The sequence below is a fragment of the Pteropus medius genome, unplaced genomic scaffold (assembly GCF_902729225.1).
Source record: "Pteropus medius unplaced genomic scaffold, Ma_sr-lr_union100, whole genome shotgun sequence".
Lineage (NCBI taxonomy): Eukaryota > Metazoa > Chordata > Mammalia > Chiroptera > Pteropodidae > Pteropus > Pteropus medius.
Genome location: NW_024353906.1, coordinates 206,694 through 233,411, shown reverse-complemented (window position 1 = coordinate 233,411; position 26,718 = coordinate 206,694). Strand labels below are relative to the sequence as shown.

Genomic DNA, 26,718 nt, shown 5'->3' with positions numbered 1-26,718 from the left:
CGTACTCCCTCAGGCCCTAGGATATGCTAGAGTTAAAAGAATAGTCTTGGAAGTCAGGCAAACAGATCTACCATTTACTGCTACATATCCCTGGGCAACCTGATTAACCTGTCTAACCTCCAAGTCTCAGTTGTCTTCTCTATAAAGTAGATGCAACAAATATACTTTGTGGAGTTGTGTCCATTCTAAGACAGAGTAGGTCTTAAATTAAGTCCTTCACCCATCTCTATTTCACCTCCCCTTCCAATTTGATTGTCACACATTCATTAGACATTAAGGCTGCTTCTACCCTTGAACAAAGTTTGGCTTCTTTATATTCCGTTCTAGGCTATTCCATTCTATAACTATTTCATGCCCATAAGGTGAGGGACCCAGCACCACTCACTGTGGGGCTGGATCTCAGGGAATGAGACTGAAGGCAGGGAAGTCCGTCTAAAGCAGGCAATGGCAGAAGGGCCGAGGGCAGGAGCTGGCTGTGAGAACCAGGCTTTAAGCCGACAGGGACTCTCCTCCTCCAGCTTGTCTCCCTCTTGCTGGCTTCCTGCCAGGGCTAACAGGCACTTCTTGTCACTTCCTATTGCCTGGCTTGCACCCTGCAGAGCATCCCTTGAGGGCCTCATTCCTCCAGAGGTGGGGAGCCTCTGCTCCCAGCTCACATGCCGGCACGTAGACGTGTTCAGAGCCCTGTGACTGGACCCACCTTTCCTGACTATGAAACCACTCATTCTTCAAACTGTGAGCCAGGCACTGGGGACAAAATGGAAAAAACAGGTCCACCCCCAAGGGATTCACCAGCATGCCCTCTGCTCCTCCACTGCCTCTGATGTTCCCCTCATTTGTGTGACATGGGATACACTTTTCCAGAATGTCATCGCTTCTCTCTTCCAACCAAGCACTTCACTAAAACAGTCACACTAACAAGCGAGTCTCCCCTCTCTCCACCCCAACCAAGAGAAATGAGAAACAGAATTATAAACACATAAATATATATATACATATATTTCTTATATCCCAGGCACTCCCTATATCCCAGGTATTTCACACATATTTTCCACCTCATCATCACGACAACAATTCTGCAAGGTGGAATTAGCCCTATTACATAGATGAGGGGGTGGGGGGAAATGGAAGCCCACAGAGATGGAGCCAGTTTGAACCACGGCTGTCTACCTGCAGAGTCTATGCTCATTCTACAGCCCCATGCTGGCCTCTGTCAGCTCAGCCTGTCACCCTGCTAGCTCTGGCCCCCTCCTTCGTCTGGATTTTGTTCTTTCAAGTATTTAGATTCCCTGTAATCTTCTTGTTTGTGCTAGTCCCAGAGGAAGGCAACCTCTTCCAGTGCCATGACAGCAGCAGCAGCAACATCCTAGGCACCACCTCCGATTCTCTGATTAGCCTGTCTTAATTATACCCAGGCTACAGCAGTTCCGGTACTGCTGCAAAGCATGCAGGTTTGCTGTTCCATTTTCTTGCTCCTTCTCTGACTCCAGCCCCTTTTACTCCCCACCCGCTCTGCTGGATGGCAGCCTATCTCCTCTGCTGTCCTTGGTTCTGCCTCCCTGCACATCGCATTCAGGCCTGCAAAGCAGTGCTTCAAACTGCTGCCACCCCAGGCAGCTGAGCCAGTCTAGCTCAATTCAGAAAAGAGTGCTCAAGTCTCTGCTGAGTGCCAGGCATGGCTCTGAGTCCTACAAATAGGCAGGAAGCAAAAGGAAAACACAGCAGCCTTGCCCTTCAGAAGCTTAGAGTCAGAGGGAGGGAGAGAAAAGTAGACAGGAGCAGAAACTGCCGGCACAGGGCAGGCAGTGAAGGGATTGTAACAGAGTCCTAAAATATCAGAGCTGGAGGGATCCTTGATCTCCTGTTTTAACCCCTCCATTTTACAGATGGGGAAACTAAAGCCCAGAGGAGGGCAATTATTTGAATGATATCAGGTAATAACAATCCGCACTTTTAAAACCCTTACGAAGAGCTAAGTTCTATTCCTCATGCTTTATATGTATTAACTCACTTGACCCTCTCAGCAACCCTCTGAGGTAGCACTATTGCCCTCCCCATTCTAAAGAGGAAGAAAATGAGGCATTGAGGAGCTAAGTACCTTGTTCAAGTTCACACAAGTAGTTAGTGGAAACCTGTATTGAACTTAGGCAGTCAGCCCTATATTGTTGTCTCTCTAATGTACTGTGAGATGGAGAAACAGTCTACATGTGGAAGTAATAATAAGGCTTCTTGAAAGAATTACTCATAGGCCTAATTATAAAAACAGTGAACCTTGGTTATCCAGTCAACTAAGCAGAAGTCTCAATTAACCAGAGGTCTGGCTTCAACTGGGAGTTCCTGAGCGCCATGAAATACCAGGCAGTAAGTAAGCAGAGCCTCATATTTCCAAAGAAAGCACCAACCAAGAGGAAAGAACTTAGTGGAAGGGATTTATTCAAAGAAACTGGAGCAACCCAATTCTCTTCCCCTTTTATAGCTGACTTTCTACACATGCTGCCCTCAGCCTATCGGATCTTTAATATCATCAAATGTCACTTCCTGAAGCAGGGAGACTGGCTCAGGCACCTTAAAAAGATGCTCAATGATGCAGATTGAAATTTTTAGAAAAGGAGCATCTAACAAAGCCCTGGTCAACCAAAGATTTCCATTTCCCAGACACACACACATACATGCACCCTGGCCTTCGGTTAACCAACAGTGTTCTCCAATTCTGCTACATGAGTTTCAGAATAAACAGTTACCAGTATACTAACTACTTACCAATCACTGCCAGATTATGCTCTGAGCCACAAGAGACCTGTAAAAGGAAAGAAAAGAAGTTATATTAGTTGATATTTCAGCCTGTGTATTTTATGATCAGTTATTTTTTAATAACACCAATATCCATTTTAGGCAAATTTTAGGAAGTCAGTAGAAAGGAGCACCATATACAAAAGTTAAGACTATAATTATAACACACTCACAACTACAGAAAAAGTGATTTCAAAATTTGAGTGGAAATACACCAAAATGTTAAAGTATTTGTCCTTAGGCAGTGAGACTATAGTGATTTTTTTTTTTAAATCCTTCCTTCTTTCTACTTTTTTGTATTTTTCAAACTTTCTATAACGAGCATGTGTTACTATAAAAATGGAAATATAAAGCAATACGAATCACAGTTTTTGAAAACTGAACCACTCTCATCTGGACTGATAAAATCAGCAAAGAATTGGGTGGAAACAGACTTGTCTGAGGACAAATGCTTGACTTTCCTCATCTGCTCACTCTCGCTTCCACCTTCCAGCCACGCGAACATCCTTAGTTCTCTGAGCACGACATGCTCTCTCACACACCTGGGCCTTTGCACATGCTGTTCCCCTGCCTGGAATGCCCTCTTCTCAACTGCCTACCTAGAAAACTTCTGCTCATCCTTTAAAATCTCAAAGCATCGCTGAGACTCCTTTGGAGTTGCTTCTGGGCAGCCTCAAGCACTCTCTTCATTGCACAGCTTATATGTACCCCCGTTGCAGCAATCACGTTGTGGCCTTCTACAATTTTTTGTCTCCTCGCTAGACTGCACGTGTCTTGAGAACGGGGCTGAGTCTCATTCACCTCTATATTGCACAGATAAACTGTACAAGGCGGGGGACTCAGTTAACATCTGCTGAATTAGAGAATGGATGCAAGATCAAAGCACATGGAAGAACAAATACCTAACATAAAAGAATAATTTGGGATTCTGAACCCAGTGTTTCCACCCAGTGAGGGGTACTTCTTGCCTTTCGGTCTCTGCACGTCCCAACTGCTACCAGGAAGAAGTGACTGGAAATATAAAAGCAGGAATGGTTGTCCAGGTACCAGTTAAAAGGAGCTCAAGACTCTGGAGAAGCATCCTGTGACCTTTATCAGGATGCTCACTTTAGCTCCCAGCAAGAGGAAGGCTTCAGGTACTTAAGGAATGTCAGTGCTAGAAGGGCCCTGGAGATCTTCCACTCCACTCTCTCCACATTATGAAGAGAAAACTGAGGCTTGGGAACTTAGAAAACTGAGGAAGGAACTTGCCTTGGGTGCCAGAGCAAGTGTGTGTCAAAACTAAGACTAGAGCTACTCTGACTCTCAAAACAAGCTCCTTTCCTGATTCTATAGCTTCTCACTCTTTCCCAGTGAAAATCATTTGGAAGTGATAGTCAAAGGCAATCAGCACAGGTTCCTGACAGTAACAGGCTCAAAAGGCTGTTACTTGAGCACTGGAGGCCAAATTAGTAGTGGTTTGTTTCTGGAAGCCCCTAGTACTCAAGGTTGGTCAGCTTGGCAGTCCACAGCCCCAGGGTGAACCCTGGCAGTCAGAGGCAGGCCCTTGCTCCGTCTGCACTTTGTAAAATGAAATAACTTTATTTACATTGGTAGGTGCAAAGGGGCGGCAAAGCTTCTTGAGGCTTTTTTCCTTATAATATCTGTGCTTCCCAGATCCCAGCTTCCACAGGGAAGAGGGCTACCCACACTTACATGGACTCCCTGACAGTGCCTGGCAAAGAAACACCTGTATTTTTTTATCACAGTAAGTATTTCCAGGTTGTCTCATCTCTGAGGTCCTTTGAGACAGGCTCTGTATCTAATTTATCTGAGGGGTCCCACCATGCCTCTCCCAGGGCCACACACACAGCACAAATTCATTATATGCATTATATACCAAGGCTGGTTCCCTAGATTCTGTCACAGGAAGCTGTTCATATTGAAAAACTGTAGAAACTTAGATATCTAACATTAGGGTAATGCTTATGTAAATTACGATAGAGCCATCTCATGGACTATTACATAGACTTGGAAAATGATGCTTCCAATAAAGGAAAATACTCATGATATCCTATGAACTAAAAACTGCCTAAAAACTGTATATGCAATACGATCTCAATTCTATAATAAAACATTGAATAAAGGACTGGAAGGAGACACACCGAAATGTTAACAATGATTGCCTCTGGGCTAGGGGTGAGGTAGACATTACAAGTGTGGTTTTTCCTTTTGCTTTTTCTATGCTCTCTGAATTTTATATAGTATTCTTATAATCAGTAAAATATAATGCAGTTCCCACTATAGAAGGGAAAAAAACCCTGCCTGCTATAATATCTGCTATGTTCTAAAGTAGTATGTGTGTGTGGCGGGGGGGAGGGGAGGAGATTTGAAGGAAATATAACTAAATTATAAGGGCAACTGCATCATGGTGGTAGAATTATACTTTTTCTTCTATTCTGTATTTTCAAATATTCTTTAATGGTGGTGGTAGTAGTAGTGGTGATGGTGGCAGCAATAAGAGCAAGAATTAAAGCCACTATATATTGAGGACTCATATGTGCCAGGCATCATGCCAAGGCACTTTATAAACATTCTCTCATCTTACTCATTGCAATAATCTTTTCAGGTAGGTTTGATTTTAGAGATAAGAAACTGAATTCATACATATTAAATAACTTTCATAGCTAACTAAGTGGTAGTAGCAGAATTAAAACCCAGGGCTGTCTGATCTGTAAGCTCCTATTCTATACTGCTAGATCGTGTTACTTTTGTTTTTAAAAAATAAAGTTATTTCATTTTACGAAATGCAGACAGAGAAAGGGCCTGCCTCTGACTGCTAGGGCTCACCCTGGGGCTGTGGACTGCAGAGCTGACCAACTTGAGGACCAGGGCCTTCTAGAAACAAGCTGCTGACAAATGCCAATATCGGGCAGCAGATGCTGCTCTGAATTAATGAGCGAGACAGTGATGAATGGATTTTGTCAAGGTGATGTACAGCTTGGAGCTCAAAGCTCCCCACTGCTTCTTGCTGTGTGTGCATTGGTACGGAGGGCAGAAGACTGAACAACACAGGCCACAAAATCCCAGTGCTACACTCCTTCAACAAGATTGTATCAATGACCAGTGGCTTCATATTGCTCCTGTCAGCATCTACCCACTGCTCAGCTGCAGGCAGCTTTCTAGAAGACTCTGTTAACAATGGCAACGTGCCCAGGAGGAAGAGATTCGGAGCCAGGAAGCCAGTTGAATCCTCGGTCCTCTGCTTTCCGGCTCTGAGACCTTCCGCCAGGTATTTAACCTCTTGGGCCTCAGTGCTCTCAGGTGTAAAAAGCATATAATAGTATCTGTCCCATCTGCCTCACAGAATTGCCAGAGGACAAATGAGACAATCCATCTCCTCACAGCCACGTGTCTCACCTTTCTTACATATAAATCTGACTGTGTCATGCCCTTATATAGACCCCTTCACAGGCTCCCAGTGTTGGGAAGACAAAGACTAAACCACACAGTTTGGTTCACAAGCCCCTCAAAAGCAGGCCCCTGTTGACCTCTCTGGCCTCATTTCTTCCCTCTGCTACTTAGGAACGCTCGACTCCCAATAACATATTCCCTTGGTTCTATTCACACCACTCGGCATTTTCTCTAAGAACATTGCACAATTTCAGGCCTTTATACATGCTATTCTCTTTGACTGGAATTCCCTCTCTCCCACTGTCTACCTAGCTAAATCCTTCAAGATAGCGCAAATATCTCCTCCTGGTAAAACTGGCCGTGACTTCTCAAGGCCAAGCCAGCTGTTCCGCCCTGGTTACTCCCACAGCATTATGCATGATGGCCCTTATCACACCTGAGATGTCTATTCATGGACTGTGCATGTGTTAGGCACAAATGTCTCTCTGACATGCAGCAGAGTGCCTGCCAAGCAGTGTTTCTGCCACACAGCCCAAGTGCAAGGCATGAAGGGGGAGGAGAGAATACAAAGATAAGGGGCCCAGAGAAGTCAGATGATCCCAAAACAAGTGTGAGTAGTGGTGTGGCCACTTCAGCCCAAAGGAGGCAGGCAGTGAAATGCACAGCAAGGGCAGGAAGGGAACAGCCCTACAAGAATAGTATAGAGATGACAGAGGCATTGAAAGCACAGTAGGATCGTTCCAGGAACTCTACACAACAAAGCACAGTAAACCAGCAATAGAGGTCCATCCTAGGAGACAGAGTCCCACTACAGAGAAAGTAGGTTCCAGCTTTGCTGGCCGGAGCCTTCAAGAGAAAGGGTGCGCACCCCCTCAAGGGTGGCAAGCGGAGAACAAAGGTGGCTGTGGAAAGCTGTCCTTGACTCAGTGCTGCTCAAGTACTAGAGGGGTCTCTTCTATTCAGGCATTCCAGCCTGAGATGGCAGAGCTGCAGACAACAGTTTCCAAACCCCCAGTTGCCACAAAAACCAGCTCTCTCAGCGGCCCTCCTGCCAGGCTAGACTCCATCAGTTCTTACAAAGGGAGCTGCACTGGGATCTCCTGGGGGCTGGATCCCATGCAGCCGAATGGGGATGAGCTGGGCCAAGAACTGACTGGTAGTAAATGCCCAGTGGAAATACGCTGAATTCATTAATGAGTTAAATGAATAAATAACTAAATAAATGAGCAAAAATTAATATGAAAATATTTGCCAAATGCTGAATGTGAGCACTTTAGTTCTCACTGGTACACTTGTACCATTTCTAAAAAATAGCTGACTGGCCCTTTTGAGTGCTTATGGCCAGGCACCCGTCTAAGTGCTCAGGCACCCGTCTAAGTGCTTTGCCTGTTTTATCTCATTTAAGCCTATACCAAACCTAAGAGATGGATTCTTTTGTTAGGATTGTTTTACAAATGAGGTGGTTGGGGTTCAGAGAGGTAAGGTCACTTGCCCAGTGTCTTACAGCTAGTGCAGGTGCAGGATTCTGTGTTCAGATTCAACCTTTCTATCCCCCCACCTATTTCAACCCTTCTCCTTTATATGTAGGATGGAAATAAACTGCCCACCCAGTTCCTTACATCTGGCAACCCAGTGCCAATTATCTAGTGACCTTAAGCTGGGAGAATCTTCGATTTACAAGGCCCAAACAACATTTTCCTAGGGCTAGAGGTGTCCACCTTTGCACCCATCAAGAAGCTGTTCCAGGGCTTTTTCTTAGGAGAAAAGGCTGTAAAATAGCATCAAAACTTTGTCCTCTGCCCTCCTCGTGAAAGCTGTCACCTTGCAGAGAACTCCACCAGATTTTTCAACTCTGAGCAGATGGAAATCAAGGCGGGAAAAACAGAGTGGGCGGAGTACAAACAGGACTCGGGAAGAAGCACTAAGATGCCTGGAGAGGAAGCGGGGCCAGGGACCGCCCTCATCTTCTGCTGCTCGGCTGGTGACAGCCAGGGACCATCTTGGGACTCGCGCCGACATCCCGCAGGGCCTGCTGATTGGTTCCCGCCGGTGCCAATGGGTCCAGCACCATGGGTGCCATGGCAACAAAGCGCATGTGTGGAGGCACGTGATGCCAAGGGTTGGGCAGCCATTCCCCGGGACTCAGAGGAGGGATTCAAAGCCTGGGCTCCCCGCCTCACTGAGAGTGCTTGGCAGGCAATGCTGCCTTGGAAGGAGAAGCGTGCTGGGAGCAACTCCAGAATGGCAGCCTCTCTTGGGGTTAACAGGGAAGGGAACGGTTGCTTCCGTGCAGCCTGCTAGAACTGCCCAAACCCAGTTGCCATGTGTGTAGAACTCTGGGGAGATAACCAGAATTTCCAAACCTATTAGAAGAGCAGGGCTGGGAGGCTGGGCACATTTCACAGTCAAACCGCAGCCCCGTTAGCCTATGGAGTTTTACCCCTTATGTTTAGAAATAGCTCCAAATAGAGCTCATGGTGATAGCAAAGAGTCAACACAGTTGTTTGCTTCTGGAAGCACCTAACCTTAAAAAGATACCTTGAACTCCATGTGTGAGGGCTTGAATTTTTGACTGAAGCCTAGATGTCAAACAAGGTGAGAGAGAGAGAGAGAGAGAGAGAGAAAGAGAGAGAGACACTTCCAGGCTTCCAGGCTCAGCAGCTCCATTTGTCCTCCACTTCAAAGCCCTGGGTGAAGAACCCATTCTCCCTGTAAAGCCAACTCTTTTCCCTCAAAGCACATTATATACCTAAGAAAATGAGGCTTCAGCTAGATTATACTACCTCCTCGAATGGAGAGGATGGGGTAAAGAGGAAGAGAGCTAAAATTTGTTAAGAGCCTGGATGCCGGGCACGTGACATTGTGGAATTTCACTTTATCTGTATAGCCTCACATCTTCAGCTACTCTGAGAAGTGGGAATCTGTCTCCCTGCTCAACAGGTCAGCAAACACACACAGAGGACTTAAACCCCTAGTGCCAGGTCACACTGGGCTATACACCAGGTTGATCTAAAGCCTATGAGCTGAACCACTACACATACTGCCTTCCTCGTCAAGTACTGGTATCAGACTGCCCCAGTCAGTAAGGCTCAATTTCTCAGTGACAGACAGATCTCTTACTCTTTATCTCCCTCCTACTCTGTCTCCATCCTGTTAATTCTGCCTTCTCAAAGCTCTCAAATCTATGTCTTGATTTCCAGCTGCCACCATCTCAGTTCAGTCCTTTTCACTCCAGCCTGGATTCCTTTAAAAGTCACCTTAATGACTTCAAACTCCCTTCTCTCCATCATTCATGATCTCATTTAAAAAATTTTTTTTTTGTTTTAAGTTGCCATAGTCGCAAAACCTCCTAACTTCCTACCACACTTGATCTCTCACTTCTTTCCTACATAAACCTGTTACCCAGCAACACGAGTCTCTTCTCTGTGCCTGGAAAATCTGTTTCTCCACTTTTACACCTTTACTGGCATCATTCTCCCTTCTCCATACCATTCTAAACCCGACCAACCCTATAATACCCAGTTCAAGACCCCTGGCTTGAGGAAGCCTCCAAGATTATCTCAGCCCCAAGGACAGATATCTCAGACCCGACAACCCGCTTTGGCTATGCTTTGATTGTGTCAAATCTCCTTTGTACTGTTAATAATAAGACATGTCGTGGCCCTGCCACTTTCTGGTCATATAATCTTGAGTACATGTCTTTGCCTCTCTGGCCTTCAGTTCCCATATCTTTAAAATGTAGAAACAAGTCTGTGGCCATGCTACCCTGAACAAGACCACGGCCATGCTACCCTGAACAAGCCCGATCCCATCTGATCTCGGAAGCTAAGCAGGGTCAGGCCTGGTTAGTACTTGGATGGGAGATCACCTAGGAAGACCAGGTGCTGTATGCGTAAAAAAATAAAATAAAATAAAATAAATAAAAAATAAGGGATTGTAAGCTGACAAGGTCCTTGAAATCTGTGAGGTTAACCAAGGGTTGCTTCGCCTAAAAAAAATAAAATAAAATAAAATAATAATAATAATAATAATAATAATAATAATAATAATAATAATAAAATGGAGTAACAACAATCTGGCATCTCTCATACATTCTAAAATCTGTCTGCCAGCCCCTCTACCTTCCGCCCAACATCTACAGAATAAAATTCACTTTGAGCTTGACCCTGATCTACAGATACCTTTCCAGAATATGTAAAAGGAAACTATAAACATAAGGCACTGGCACAGGATTACTATGAACAGTTCATTTTTCTTTTTCAACAGTTACTCTATTGGCAGATAAGGAGAGGACTTCAGAAATGTCTACTGAATTAGACTATAGTACGCACAATTAAATTAGCCAGGAACTCAGAATACTTGCTTTTCCCATAGTGCCCTTCTAAGGGAATTCCTTTCTCTTACGTTGCTAGGTTAATACTATGTGCTCCTGCCTTCTGTGGCCATATCTAATTGGACTATGGATGGATACCTGTTCCAAAGTGGGTTAACACACAGATTGGCCACAGCTTGTGAAGTGATTTAATGTGGAAAGCCTGCCTAAAAGTGCAGGAAGTGAGTCCTCTAGTCTAGTTGGTAGCTGGAACAGTAGCTGGAAGAAATAATTTTGCAGTAGTAATAGTTAATTCAGGCAAGACTCATTAAAGGATGTTAAAACTACTGGGCAAAAGTCTGAAGAGGAACGAGATATTTATGTAGTCTCAAAGTATCTCTTCACAGATTACTTCTTAATTACAAAAGAGAAATGGTAACTTTATAGCAGAGAAAGGAGGCAACACTACCTCACCCAAGTAATCTAAGTTAGCATCACTATTAATGGGATAAACTCATATGAGGTGCCTCTTTATGCAATGCATTAAAGACACAATGTCACTTATTTAGTTCCTGCCAAAAAATGCCTAAATGGAATCTAATCATGAGGAAAAATCAGATAAAACCAAACTGAGGGCCATTATACAAAACAACTATAAAACAACGGTCCCATACTCTTAAAAAAATATATAACGATGTCATAAAAGATAAAGAAAAGCTGTTCTAGATTAAAGGAAGCAAAAGACATGACAACTAAATGCAATATATGATTTTATACTGGATCCTGGATCAAAGTGAAAAACTGACATAAACGATATCATTGAGACAACCAGAGAAATATGAAGGTGCTATGTAGATTAGATAAAAATATTCTATTAATGTTAAATTTTCAGAAAAGATACACATATCACACAAATGTAACAAAACGTTAATACATATTGTGCCTGGGTGAATGATTTGGAGAGTTCTTTATATTATTCTTGCAACTCTTCATAAATTTGAAATTATTTCAAAATAAGTAAAAAAAATTTAAACAAGCAAAACTAACTGTGGTAAAAGTGGAAAATAGCAGTTATCTTTGGGTGGATATATCTGAGAAGAGGCATGAGGGAGGCTTACTGGGGTAGCTAATTTGGATGATTACACAGCTGTATACAAATGTAAAAACTCACTGAGTCTGGTCCAAAGTTGACATTTGTTAAGTCATCTGACTTTGGCCATGAGGCCTGCATTTTCTGAGCCTCCATTTCTTCACTGTAAACCAGGTGTAGTAACACTTGCCTCAGAGGATTGCGAAGATTCAATGCGAACCAAACAGTATGCCAAAGAACCCAACCCAGCTCTTAATACTTAGAAGTAGCTCAGTGTTACTTCCATCCCCCTTGATATCCCAACTCTTTCTATTATAAGGCCTCTGGAAAATATGTCTTCATATGCGATCAATATCAAGGTAATTTACATTGTTGTGATTTTAAATACTGGGTCTCTCTTCATAAAGGCTACCTGCAATGAAGCTATTTCTGATTTCAGCAGGCTCCACGGCTGCCCAGCTCTGTGTAAGCCACTGGTGTCCAGATGCAGCAAAACTTATGTATACGGTCAACTCACACGCAAAGCACTGAGTGCAGCCAGGTGGGCGGGGGTATATGCATGGCTCAGCCTTGAGGTCGGAAAGCTGAACATGATTTCAGAATATTAAAATTGATGGGCTACATGGGATAAACTGTCACTCAAACCAATGTCCCTTTAGCAAGAAACCCATGGGATCAAAGAAAGAGAACTAAATCTCTTCCTCAGCCTCTGCCACACTGGGGGCATCAGAGAAATGGTGAGTCTTAGTTCCGGCCTCAGCTATTGCCTGGAATTCTGCAGCAGCTTCCTTGGAGTCTCTCTCCTCCCCAGTTTCTCCCTGCTTTACTGAAATGCTCTTCCTAAAGTACACATGGATTATTTGCTCCCCGTTGCCCAAGCCCAAATTCCTTTGTCTGGTATTGAAGATCCTCCACGGTTGTGAACTACTCCAGTTCTCTAGCCTCATTCCCCTGTAGAATTATCCACAAATGCTCATATTCCAGCCTATCAGACCCCATACACAGCATCCCACCACCCTACTCCTCAAGACACCTGGCTCATGCTGTCTCCACAGTTCAGAGTAACCTTCACCACTCATCCTTGGGAAGGAGGGAGAGAGAAAAAGGAAAAGAATTGCTAACATTTATTAACTACTAAATCTCATTCTAGGCACTCGATGTGAATTAACTCATTATATCTTCATTTGATAGATGAACTGAGGAATAGAGTGGTTAAACACCTTGACTAAAAAGCACATGGCTAATGAGTGGCCAGGCCACTTCAGAAGTAATTGCTCCCTCCTCTGGGCCGATTCCATTTACTATTAAGTGGTTCACATGTCCGGCTCTTCCCAGATTATAAAGATTATAACTTTGTTAAGCCTGAAGACTGCATCTCATTAATCTCTTTCCTCAGTGTCTTGCACAGAGCCCCCTCCCCCTGCACATAGTAGGTCTTAATCAGATGTTTGTTGAATTGATGTCACTCATCTGTGTACCTCATACAGATCTCAGCGCAGAGTCTGACAGAGTAGGTACTCAAGAAATACCAGATGATCGACACTGGATTTATCTCTGGATTTATCTCTGAATTTCCTCAGCACCTTACCAGAGTCTCATAAATGCTTTGAGCTCTGTAAGTAATGGCTGAATTCAGACACTAGGTGATCCTTCAGATGTTCGAAATTTGAGTCAGAAGATAAACAGAATGGCCTCCCAAGACATGAGAGGTAAATCCCACAAAGCCTGAGGAAAAGCCTCTGGGTGATGCCCCAGAGTGGAAACAGTTAGAAATCTGACCCCTAGTATGTGGAGGGAGACAGCACAATCCCCTCCTATTTCAATTCTATCTCCAACAGTAACAACAAAAATAAGCCAAGAGGCTGACTCTGAGCCATTTGTGCACAAGGCCCAAGAATCTTTGCCTCTGCTGCAGCTTGGCTGGACTACTGCCAGGGATGTGGCAGGAGTACCTGAACATGGCCCCTGAGCAAGAGGCCTGCTGGTGTCCCACAGCCCCTCACACTACAGATCACCTTTGCTTTTTTGATTAGAACAAAACAAAACAAAATCTAGAGTGCCAGATCCTAGAGCTCTATTCTTTCTGGGATTAAAAAGTCAAGAATGCACATAAGATGTGACAGAGAGACCAAAGCTTATGATAACAAGTGTGTGCAGTGTAACAGTGAACACAGCACTAAGAATGACAACTATCTGCTGCAACTGACTGCAGAGCCATGTGCCCCAGCCTGACAGACAGACTTCCTTCCAAGGCACAGCCTCGCAGGTCAACAGTCCAGCGATTGCCACTGTTCTGTTCCCAGGAGCCGCTTGCTAGAATCCCACTACCTTCAGTCCAGCTCCCAGCTGAGTGACATCAGCGGTGCCCTCCTGAGCTACTGATGTGACTCTGCAACTTTTTTTTCTGGTTCAAGGCAAAGTTTTAGATTATCAGGTTCTGTTCTGGGCTACACACGCAACATAACTTTTAAATCAAGTTTATTCATTTTTCTCAGATTATAAGATTGATATATAGTTCTTGTGAAACAATATAAGGAAAATTAAAAATACCTATAATTCCACCATCCACACTATTAACACATGGTATATTTCTTTGCAATCTTTCCCTGTCAATATTCGTCTGTGTGTGAATAAAATATACATAATTTCAGAAACATAGTTCATGTCGTATATGGGTTGTGCTACATATTCCATTTTATATCATTACATTTGCACTTAACATAATGTTATGTTTCCCATGTCATTACTTTCATTGAAAATGTGATTTTTAGCATGTGTTTTATAGCATCATAGAAATATGCCCTGATTTCATTATTTCCTTACTGTTGGGTACCTAGATTGCTTTCAATATTTTGCCATTATAAATAGCAATGTGATGAACATTTTTGAAAAATCTTTGCCTACATCTCTGATTATATCCTTAGGATAAATTTTATAATGTAGAATTATTGAATAAAGGACTAATAAACCTCTTTAAGGCACTTGCACAATTCGGGAAATACATTTTATTAGGGTCATTGACAAAACAGATCACATCCAGAAGAAAAAGAACAAAATGCAGAAGGGCTAACAATACTGAAGTAATGATATTGGCAAACATATACTGGGTATATATACTGTGACAGAGAAGGTGCTTAAGAGCTTAGTTTACTTAATCTGTTAGTTTACTTAATCTGTGAATTAATTTTATAACATATGCATACATAGCTAAGGAAACCAAGGTTCAGAGAAGTTAACTTGCCCAATATCACAGGTAGTAGGTAGCACAGCTGAATTTAAATCCAGTTATGTGTGATTCTAGCAAGACTTATTGCTATGCTACAACATATTAAGTAAAAAAAAAAAAAAAAAAAAAAAGAAGGAAAAATTAGTATTTTCGATCTAAAGCAAAAACTTGGATGGCACAGGGGCCACAGGACAGGGAGGAGGGGAATCAGTTTGCAGAATGAGATGTCAGAGGGATCAATGAATAAAAATGTTTCAAATGTCAAAGTACAGCTTAATATCAGAAAGGCCATTCTAAAAATGAAAATTTACCAAAAATGTAAGGGCTGTCTCAAGGTGGGCCTAATCTAATCACATAAACCCTTTAGAAGCAGAGAGTTTTCTCTGGCTAATGGCAGAAGGAGAATTCAGAAAAATTCGAAGCACAAGAAGAATCTAAGGCACCACTGTTGGCTTTTACAATGAAGGGGCCATGCACAGGGTCTGAATAGCATCATCTAATTGCTGAAAGCAACCTCTGGCCAACCACCAGCAAGGACACAGGACCTCAGTCCTATAACCACGAGGAACTGAAAAATGCCAACAAGCTGAATGAACTTAGAAGCAGATTCTTCTCTAGAGACTCCAGATAACAATCCAGTCCAGTTGACTTCATGATTTTGGCTTTATGAATCCTAAGCAGAAAACCCAGCTGAGCCTATCTACTTTTGAACTATAGAACTATGAGCTAATAAAGAGATACTATTTTAAGCCAGTACGTTTGTGGTAATTTGTGCAGCAAGAGGAAACTAATACAATGAGTATATGGATAAACAAACTGCGGTACAACATATAATGAAATACTACTCATCAATAAAAAAGGAACAATCTGTACACAACATGGATGAATCTCGAAAACACTGTGCTGAATAAAAGAAGCCAGACACAAAAAAGTACATATGGTATGATTTCATCAATACAAAACTCTAGAAAAACAATTCTGATTTTTAGTGATAAAAAACAAAGACAAATCTAATTTTATAGTGACAGAAAGGCTGGGATTAGGGTGGTGGGTTAACTGGTCCCATCCTCTGCCTGACATTTCTGCCTCCACCTGCTCCCTCAGTCTTGCATTGGAGCTGGGAGGTCCAATCACAAAACACACCACTGCTCATTCATTTCTTTCTCTGCCACTCTAAGAAGGCTAAGGGTCCCATTATCCCCTAAAGCAGATAAACATTCTATCAAAAACCTTAAAATACATATTCTAAAGGGGAGTAACCAAGTTTTCAAAAAGCTATGCTACACAGATTTCCCTTTTCAAGTTCCTTTTAACAGTATATACCATTTATAGAGGGCCAGTTGGGAGGGTTGACTAGTCACAATAATTAACACTATTTTCAAAGTAATATTTTAAATAAGTAGCAGCCAGCAACGGTGACTGATCAAGGCAGGAATCTGGCTCTGCCTTCAAGCAAAACAGAGGTCAAATATTTTTGAATGAATTACTTGTTCTAGCAGCTCTAATGTGAAGCTGTAAACATAAGCTGCCACCTTCTGCCACATGCAGCAGAAAGGCTGCATGGCAGGGGACAAAGAGCACGAGCTCTGCAATCACAGACTGTCAGGAAGCTACTGTGGCAGTCCAGGTGAGAGCAGGTTTACCCCCGGTTCTATCACCTATTACTTTCGTGAACCTGGCCAAGTTGCTAAGACTTTCTAATCCTCAATCTAATCCTCAATTTCCTCATCTGCATAGCTGGAATTATAGCAATAACTTCACAGGACTGTCATGAGGATTGAATTTAACTACCTTCAGTATCTTGGACAAGGAAGAAACTTACATGCTAGTTCACTTGTCGCCTTGTCCACAGGAACTCTGATGACCCAGAGAAACAAGGAGAAGTGGGAAGTTACTGAGAGCAGGGGAGGGGTCTGTTTTCCCCAGACCTCTTTTGTCTTCCATTTTTAAAAAAAGTTAGAAGAGAAAAACACTCTTTCAAATTAATTTCTGAATTCGATTCTTTCTAAATGTGTCAGCAATGATAATTTTATGAGCAAACAGAACATTTCTATATTCATCAACTAACAATGATTTTAGACTTCTAAAGGGCACTTTAAAAGCATTGTATATATTTCCATATTAATTGAAATGTTGGTCCTATCCTTAAAAATGATTTATTTTCCCTTTCAGATCTTCAAACTTTTGATCAGTAATAATATAATCCAGCACTTACTGAGTGTTACGTGCCATGTACATGCTAAGAGTCTTTATCCTTAATACATACAAAACATCAATCTCAGCATTGATATCACCTGGAACATATTTTTTAATTTAACTATTTCTTCTAAGAGTCTACCTACTTATAGCAGCTAAAACCCATCCCAACTTTCCCATTTGTTATGTGCTAACATCTTCGACTGCACTTATTATTAAACTAAAATCTACCATTTATTCCCTAATAACCTTTTCAGCTTATTGAGCCAATGGTTCAGTGACCCTCCTTGGAGGGACTGGCAGGGAAATGCAACACACTTCTGACCATTCTAAGTGCTTTGTCAATAACAAACATTCATACAAACATGAACCACTATTGTGATTATGTCACTTATAACCACCACGTGCTCATCCAACATATACCAGGAATACTTAAGTATATGGGGGCACATGCTGGGGAGACTGGACTCAGGAAATATCAAGTGGCATGGATGGTACATCAGAAATTCAAAGATAAATAAAGTCCACTTGAGGGCTTCATTTGGCTAGACTGTAGAAGGCAGCCAAAAGTTTGTCTCAGAAAGAAAAGGACAGAGGGGACTGGGAATGGTGGCGTCACCAGCGGTGAAGAGCATTGAGCACAGGTGTAAAACAGGCAATTCACCGGCACCTAAAATTTTACCTGCACAAAACAGAATGAACCATCTACCACCACCCCACCCCTTCCCACCTCCAAATCTGGTTTCCCTTCTGACCCTCCTTCTTTCTGTTTGTGCTGCCATCGCCATCTTCACAGTCACCTTGGAATCATCTCTTGAGCCTTCCTCTCACTCCCCAAGTCCAACCAATCACCAAGTCTGTAATTCTGTCTCTCTGGTTCTGCTCTCATGTTGTCCCTCTTCTCTATCCCCATTGTCACTGTGCTATTTCAGGCTCTCAGAACATCTGTACTGGACAATTGTAATAGCTTCTAATTATTTCCTCTTTCTGCTGTTTCCCCTTCTCTCCAATTCATTGGGTGCCCAAGGTAACCTTTCTAAATTTCAGCTCTGACTAGCAACTCCCCTGCTCAAAATCTGCTCCCCTGTGCCTATAAAACAGACATTTAGGTTCCTCTATAAATAGGCTACAGTTCACATTGGCACGCTTATATCTCCACTATCCCTTCCCTCACAAGAACCCTGTGTTCCAGCCTAGGTGTACCATTCACTGATGGTCCTCTCTGTGCCTCTGTCTATGCTAGTCCCTCTTTTCCTGTCCTGGCCTCCCTGCTCCTTCTGTCAAAATACTGCCCATCCTTCATATTCAGTGGAAATCTACCTTCTCCATGAAGTCTTCCCTAATCCCCCAGCTAGAAGAAATTTCACTGTCTTCAGAATTTTTATAGTACCGTATCCATAGTTCTTAGAAAAATGGGCATGTTCTTCTATGACAGCTGCTTATGTGCGTGTCCTACCTCTCCTGCCAGCCTGGAGACTTTTTAGTTCCTTTTCACCGCTCCACCTCTGGCACCAGGTGTCCAGCACAGCAGAAGAGAACATGCTTTTTTCTCAGGACCTCAGTTTCAACATCTTTGATGTGAACATAACAACCTAACTCACAGGAATATCAAGAGGATTAAATAAGATAATATATGCAAACTATCAGCACACAGTAGGTAGTCACCACATCCAAACCACCATGCTTCTCTTTTACATAGCAGAGTCCTTGTTGAACAAATAAAACTTTCTGTGCTTTAGAGTTTGCAAAGAAATGTTATTATTTTTTTTTCACTGAAGGAGAGGGAGAAGGATGGAGGGAACAAATGAGCAAAGAATCACTAAATATGTAGAAGACATGAGTAGCCCAGTCTGACTGGTATCAACAACTCATACTGGGAATGGAGGGTTTGATTATGAAAGAGCTGGAATGTTTCACCTGATAGCTTCAGGGAGTTTTACATTCAAAAGTGGGACAGTGTTTAGAGTCTACCAGTCTGCATGAAAGATGATGAAGGTTGGACCAGTAGATCACGAAGAGGCTGCTGTACTAGTCTAGGAAAGAGGGCACAAACACCAGGCTATGGCTGGTGGCATACACAAGGGAGCAGACAGGAATGGTTGAATTTGCGAGGCATGTCCAACGAAAAAGATGATAGGGTTGGTGAGTGCTGACAGACTAAATGACCAGAGAACTCTTATCAAGCTGAGTCACAGAGGACTGCAAGCCTGGGTAATTAGGAGAACAGAAGAACACCCGGGAAACTGCAGGACAGCTGGGAGTGGGGAGAGCATAGAGGGAGCAGCACATGTAGGCAGAACACAAGTTCACTTTTTAGTTTGAGGCGGAACACAGGCAGAAAAGAGGAATTAGTGCTCAGTGGTCCTGAAGGACTGAGAAATCACTTTAGAAACAAAACATCTCCTTTTGTACGTGAGGGGCGACATGGATTCACTGAACAAAAGTCATGTAGGACAGTGTTCCACGTGTTGACCCTATGAACTCTTTGAGGAACAAGGGAACAGGTAATGTCTGCCTATCCATCAAACATCACCTGCCTGGGAGGAGTTCACTTCTCCTAGGCTGCCTGTCCTTCCTTACACTGACAAGGCATCGTATTGCCAAAAGGGGTCCCAAATTGTTTTATTTGCAAAGAGAAAGTCAGAGAATTGGTACCTCCCTCAAACAAAGAGCCAGCTTACATGAAGAAGATGAAGTTCATCAATAGCCTAAAATCTAGTCTGGCATCAAGGTCCAAAATATATGAGCTGGGTGACCTTGAGTCACTTAAACTCTCTGGGTCTCGGGTGCTTTATTTTGTTAAGTGCAATACCAGTATCTAATGTGCCAGAAAGGACCAGAATATTTCAGGAGGTCTCTCAGTTCTAAGATCTACGACTTAGTACTAAATCTAAATCCTGCAGGTCGGACTCCAATGTCTCTGAACCCCTGGACTGTGACTCACTGCAGATGCCTCACTCACGATATGGAGATGTTGAGAAACCTGGCAGAAGCACAGGTTTAGAGTGGGGGCAGAAATTCCAACTGTCAGGTCCCAGTCACAAGAAGATACAGCTAGAATATTAAAGCTGGCCTAGGGACAGAAGATAATTAATCTTCAAGGCAATAAGAATATTTAATTCATCCATCTGCAAGAAATGACAAGAGAGAAGATAGATATTTGCTTTTTCCCTTTCTGTTCTGACAAGGTTGCTCTGGATGGATTGTAGAATGTTTAGTGAACATTTAATATAAGAGCCTGAGGTACAAACAAGTAAATGATGAGAGGCCTGGGCAGCAAGCAGTAGAAGCTGACATTGTGAAGGCTGCAACCAGGGCAGCTGTTTCCAGAGCAGACCTTTGGGAAGAAAAGTTTATTTTCAATCATTCTAGTGACAACAAAGTGAGAAGATGGGGGTAGATATGAGGGAAAATGCAGGACTGAGAAACAGTAGGATCTGAAAAATTGAATGAAAAGAAGAGGCATATACAAGCTGCCTGAGCCTCCTCACCAGCATCAGAACGGGGAGTCGCCAAAGCAGCCAAGAGGAGAGCCATAGACAGAGACGAAAAGGGGAGTCTCCATGTTCTGTGGATGGTCTTAAGGGACAAGACAACAGCCATCGGCAGTGAACACTACAATCCCTCCTTCAAGGTCTTGCAGGCCTTGAGGGCATGACTACAAAGCACCAGAGTAGGCAGCCCATATCTGCCCTGTGCCCAGAACAAGAGGGATGGGTACATTCAGGGAAGTATTCAGGGGCTGGGAGAGCAGCAAAGCAGAGGGAAGAGGCGAAAATGTAAGAAGCCCATTGCATTAGACTCTATGCTGGTTCTGTGTCTCATATGCTTTCTTCCTTAGAAAAGGTGAATGAAAGCTCCAAGAAACAGAAAAGCATTTCCAAGGCTGGAAAATGGGAGCATGGGCCATGGCCTGAACCAGTGGAGTAGAGCAGAGTCCTCAAGGAAAAGAGCCTGGGTTCTCCAAGCTGCCCTTGGTGACAGCTAACATGAATGGTTGAGGACTAAGGAGCACTCTTATGTGTTCAAGACCAAAGAGGCTGTCGCCAGGGTAGACGACTTCAGGAAAGACTGTTCGAAGGGCCATCACCATACCAGCCTGAACCCTGCATTCCACCGTAACTGCAGCCCTGCCTTTCGTGTCCCTTTATGTAACCCTGCAAGGAAGACAGGTGTCTCTTGAGAAACTTCAAATTACAATCTCTCTTCAGCTTTACTCTGTCTATTCCAATCACTTCTAAGAACTGTTTAGATGATGTTCACTCTAGTGACAAGTCCCAGTATGACCCCAAAATGAGAATATATGGAAATCTCTATAAATGTGTCAGCCTCACATTGGAAACCTGCCTAAGTATGAAGAAGCATTTCTTCTTTCTTTCTCTCTCTTCCCTTTTCCCTTTCTTTCTTTCTTTCAGCCAATACTAACTAGATACAAGGCCTACTAATTTGCAGATGAGTCTATTCTTCCAAGACCAGGGAAATTACTTAGAGGTACTTAAAACCATGTCCTCTGACCTAAGAAAAAATAAAATAAGAGAAAATAAAGTAAAATAAAATTAAAAAACCTCTGCTTTGAGGAAGACTGGATCTGTTCTGGCCACCTTTCTATCAGGGCCAACAAAGCCTAATTTTCACAGCTGGAATGTCTGATAACTATTTTAATGGGCTTGTTCTTCTGTTCATTTCACTTAGCTGAAGCCAGAGACTACTTGACATTTGAATTATAAACTGTCTCATAAAACATGTTGGCTTTGAACTTGGCTTTGAAAGATCCTGTGTGAATGGTTCACTTGATTAGCAAACTTTGGTACACCCATCAGAAAATGAATACACATTTCTGTACTTCAACTGTAACATTAGTACTTTGTCCAAAAACAGAATTCGTTGGATTGAGACCATCCAAAAAATTCAGGGAAAATTACTAGGGAGACTGTTTTATTCTCACCCTCTGATTTCTCCTCAAAAGAGAAAGAGATGCTGTACAGAATTAACATGGTCCAATAAAAGTCAACAAGGTAAAAAGACAATCATCTGAATGGGAAAATATATTTGCAAGCGATGCCTCCAATAAGGGCCTAATATCCAAAATATACAAAGAACTCGTACAACTCAATAACAACAAAAAAAACAATCCAATCAAAAAACGGGCAGAAGATCTGAACAAACACTTCTCCCTAGAGGACAAACAAATGGCCAACAAATATACGGAAAGATGCTTGATATCACCAGCTATTAGGGAAGTGCAAATCAAAACCACAATGAGATACCATCTCACACCTGTTAGAATAGCTATAAGCAACAGGACAAGTAATAACAAATGCTGCACAGGAAGCAGAGAAAAAGGAACCTTCACACACTGCTGGTGGGACTGCAAATTGGTAGAGCCGCTACGGGAAACAGTTTTTTTCTCAAAAAAAAAAAACCTGTTGATCGATTCTTAGTTTTTTGAGAAACTAAGACACTGATCAGTTTTCTCAAAAAACTAAGAATTGATCAACCATATGATCCAGCAATCCCTCTACTGGGTATTTACTCCAAAGACTTGAAAACCCACATCCAAAAAGATATTTGCGCTCCGATGTTCATAGCAGCATTATTCACAGTGGCCAGGACATGGAAGCAACCAAGGTGTCCTACAATAGATGATTAGTTAAAGAAGCTGTGGTACATATATACAATGGAATATTAGTCAGCCATAAGAAGAGATGAAATACTGCCATTTGCGACAACATGGATGGACCTTGAGATAATCATGCTAAGCAAAATAAGCCAGACAGAAAAAGCTGAAAATCACATGATATCACTTATATGTGGGATATAAACCTAAAAGCAACAAATACACAGGACAAACAGAGACTCATGGACATGGACTATAAACTATTGGTTACCAGAGGGTAGGGGTTGGAGGAGAGGGGAGAAGTAGATGCGGTAAAGGGGGTCAAATATGTGGTGACAGAAAGAAATCTAAATATGGGAGGTGAACACACAGTGTAAATATATATATATATGTCTCAGTTAAAAAATAAAAAATAAATAAATAAAAAGTAGTCTTTAAAGCAAATTTCAGTGAATTTAAATATTCTTTATTAAAAACAATTTTCAGTCAAAAGAAGCCCAATTTTCTCACAGAATAACATAAAAGTACAATGGCTTGCATTCCTGTCACACTCGCCTTTTCTGACTTTGAGGATTTGAGCCCTCACTCTGAATCAAGACCTATTCCTACCATGCATTCTAGGGGAGGCACCAGCCCACTAAAAAACCAGGCCTGGCCTTATCTGGCTTGGCCTGATGAAGGAAAGGGATACAGTTGTCTAGCAGGGATCCGAGTGACCTAAGGATCCAATGCCAGCAGGATCCAGGTTCCCTCCCTAATGGGTAATTTACAGGTGGAGACCAGTGGGCATCTCTGAGTTCAGATGACAGGAGTCAGAAAGATGATGATAGTGAAATCCAGAAGAGAAAGTGGATGTTCTCGGAGCCCCATTCGAAATGAGGACAAGTGCATGACTGGGCACAGTATGGTTATAATAGCACTGGGCTAATCTATGTTCCAGCCCCTTCCTCTCTGTGCCTTCATTTGCCCACCTAAATAAGCAGCTTGATGAAAAGATCCTCAGGGTCCCAGTCTGCTCCAAGATGCTAAGATAGATTCTAGCCCTAGATGACCAGGGAGGTCTCCAGCCTCCACAAGGCCATCCTGAGACCAACATAGTCAAGCCACCAGTGTCTTCCCCTCATTTCTTCCTGTCTTGACCCAATTCATCGCTCAAAGATTAACTCGAACGCCACTGCCTTCGAGAAGTTTCCCTGACCTTTCTAGCATAATCATTCACTCCTCCTTCAAGGAGCCCCTCATTTGTCTCAGGCTCAGCACTGAGACGTTCAGAGATGGATGTAGTACAACGGAGGGGACATTACAAGCCTCTTCTCATCACTGGGCAGAACTCTCACACTCAAGGCTAGCCCCTGACAAACCTAGCTCTGGAAAGCCAAAAGACTTGCTCCATGGTTTAGAATACCAATGGCTAATGAAGATTTTCCGTCTGAATCGACCTTTGGCTTTTTCAATGAGAAACCATTCCTGAATGGCCAGTTATAAAATCTTTGTGGTCTACAGAAAAACGGAAGGCAAAATGGCCACAGCAACAATCACTTTCAAAGAAAAGGTGGGATGGGGGGCTGCAGCACGGAGCCTGGGGAGGGGGGTGCTCCTGGCTCAGGCTCTGGGAGACAGTGCCATGCTGTGGCCACCTGCCGCCTCTGCGCTGCCTTCCACAAAGGCTGCAGGTACAGGAGGCCTGTTTTCTGACCCACTTTTCTTCCCAATCTCTATTTAGCTGTTCGCTAGCGATGCTCCTGGCATGCCAATCAGATACTGCAGCCTGCAGTGCAGTTCACTACAACAAATTCACAGCTCCTAGTAAATCCAGTGGAAAAGTACTGTGTCAAGCAGCCTAATTAAACTGACGTAATTTCCACAGCCATACAGTTTTATCAAATGAGGGGGAAAAAAAAACACTCAAGGAAAAAAGAAAAATTAGGAAATCATGTCTTTGGATCTTATGAAATTGACAGTGGTTGTGATGCATTTGAAGAATGATTCCATTCAATGTCCTTGAAGTCAAGCTGTCCAAGTCCTGGGCCCAGGGTGAGACCTTGGACTGTGCTGGAAAGAGCATTAGATTACAAATCTGGAGCCTCCTCTACAGCCCCTCACTCGCCTTATGACCTTGGACAAGCTATTTCCAGTCTCTTGGGGAAAGGGAGACTATCAAATTAGATGTCATTAAAACAGCTTGTAAGTCTCTTATTCTTCAGATTGTCAAACTTATGACCAAAAAATAAATAAAAATAAAAAAATAAAAAACACATACTTTCACGAGGCTAGTAAAACAAGAATTGAACTAGAGGGCCTCGATTCTGGTCCTAGTTCTGCCACTAGCTAACTGTAACCTCGGGCAAACCATACCACCCCTCAAGATTTGAAAGACTTGGAAGTCCATATCTGCAAAATGAAGATGACTTGGATGAATTTTAAGGTCCTGTCAGATTAACACTCTATTCTATTCCAGAAAAGAAATCGGCCAGCACCACCAAGGAGAGGACAGTTCCAAATGCCACCAACCTGGAGTATTTCGATCCACTCATGCTGGGCTTCTCTCTTAATGGAAATTAAGAAGATATGGCAAACTGAAAGATGCCCTAGACACTGATCAGACAGATGATAAAGGCAAATAAGTGGCTAAAGAAGATTTGTAACCTCAGCCAAAAGGAGAAAGACCTTGCAAGGAGAGTGGGGTAAGGGATGGGAGATACATAAACAGAGCTGACTAGGAATCAAACACCAGGTTTCTCTTCTGGTCGCAAACAGAAACTGCATGTAGGAAAAGGCAAGACAGACAAATGTACAGGTGAAATGAAATGACATGCCTCCTCTTAAACATGTGGACAGCGAATCAGCTATCAGTCCTAGAAATTACATGTCCTTATATTCTGAATCCATTTACTTCTCTCCTTTATCACTGCCATAACCTCACTTCAAGTTCTCACCAACTCAAGCCAGTCCTCTGACTCACCTCTTATCTCTGTCTCTCTCTCTCTTCAATCCATCCTTCACCTGCCACCATAGTGTTCTAAAACACTACACAAGTCATTCCCCTACTTAAGGTCTTTCCATAACCCCTCGTTACTCTCCGAACAAAATAACAGCCCTGGTTCCAGACTACCTCTCCTGCCTCATCCTTCACCATCCATATAATCTCTGTTCTAGTCAGACCAAAGTGTTTTCAGTTCCCTAAACACGTAGCTTTGGGTCTTCATACAGTAGCTCTTTCTGCCTGTCACTCCGCCCTCCCCACAACTTCCCCAACCACCACCACTACTCACTCTAAGCCAACTTCAACTCATCCTTTAGTACTCAGTTCAGACATGATGTTTTCCAAGAAAATTTTTCTGACCCCTCCCCAAATCTGGAGCACAAGTCCCTCCTCCTTTGCTCCCACAAATATCTTTTGTTTATGCCTTCACAACCATCACCACACTGAATTGCAAAGGGCTCCTGATTCTTTGGTCTCCTCAACCATGTTTTAACATCTTAGAACCCCCAGTGCCTAAGTACAGTGCTTGGCACTGACATTCAGAAAATGATTGATGAATGAATGAGTGAGCGAGTGAGTGAGTGAGCGAGTGAGTGAGTGAGTGAATGAATGAATGAATGAATAGATAGATAGATAGATAGATAGATAGATAGATAGATAGATAGATAGATAGATAGATAGATGTGAGAAACCAAGCCTACCTCACGGGAGAGGGAGCCTGAATCTACCAAAAAATATGAGAAATATGGGAACAGGTTAAGAGGAAAAGGGACAAAGCAGGGTCTAAGGTTCAGATCAATGATAAACTTGACAGTGAGAAAAATCAAGGCATAGAGACTGATGAGAGCTGTAGCTAAGGGAGATGGATGGAGTTCCACGGTCAGAATAGGAAGCCACAGAAGAACCTCAGGTAGAGACGAATAAACTGATTGCTGCTGGGATCTATGGAACTCACCGAAGACTAAAAAGATAGAGAAGCAGCACAGAAAATAATAAATGGTTTAGCATGGGATCACAGAAAAAACCTGGGGCAAAAGAAATAACAAGCCTAGGCAGATCAAAGAGAAGATGCTGGTAGGAGGAGCCAGGAGGTACAGCAGAAAAAGAATTT

The 26,718-nt window shown here is 42.8% G+C and overlaps 1 protein-coding gene and 1 pseudogene across 8 annotated transcripts in view; one reads left to right on the top strand and one right to left on the bottom strand.

The window, feature by feature from the left end:
• Window positions 1-26,718, bottom strand: part of SERGEF (secretion regulating guanine nucleotide exchange factor) — a 180,811-nt gene that overhangs the window by 58,917 nt on the left and 95,176 nt on the right. For all 8 annotated transcript variants that reach the window (XM_039851528.1, XM_039851531.1, XM_039851535.1 and 5 more), the window contains one exon: window positions 2,761-2,797. In XM_039851528.1, coding sequence (XP_039707462.1) covers window positions 2,761-2,797 — 37 coding nt within the window. The remainder of the gene's footprint in view (window positions 1-2,760; window positions 2,798-26,718) is intronic.
• Window positions 9,958-10,076, top strand: LOC120593652 (uncharacterized; annotated as a pseudogene).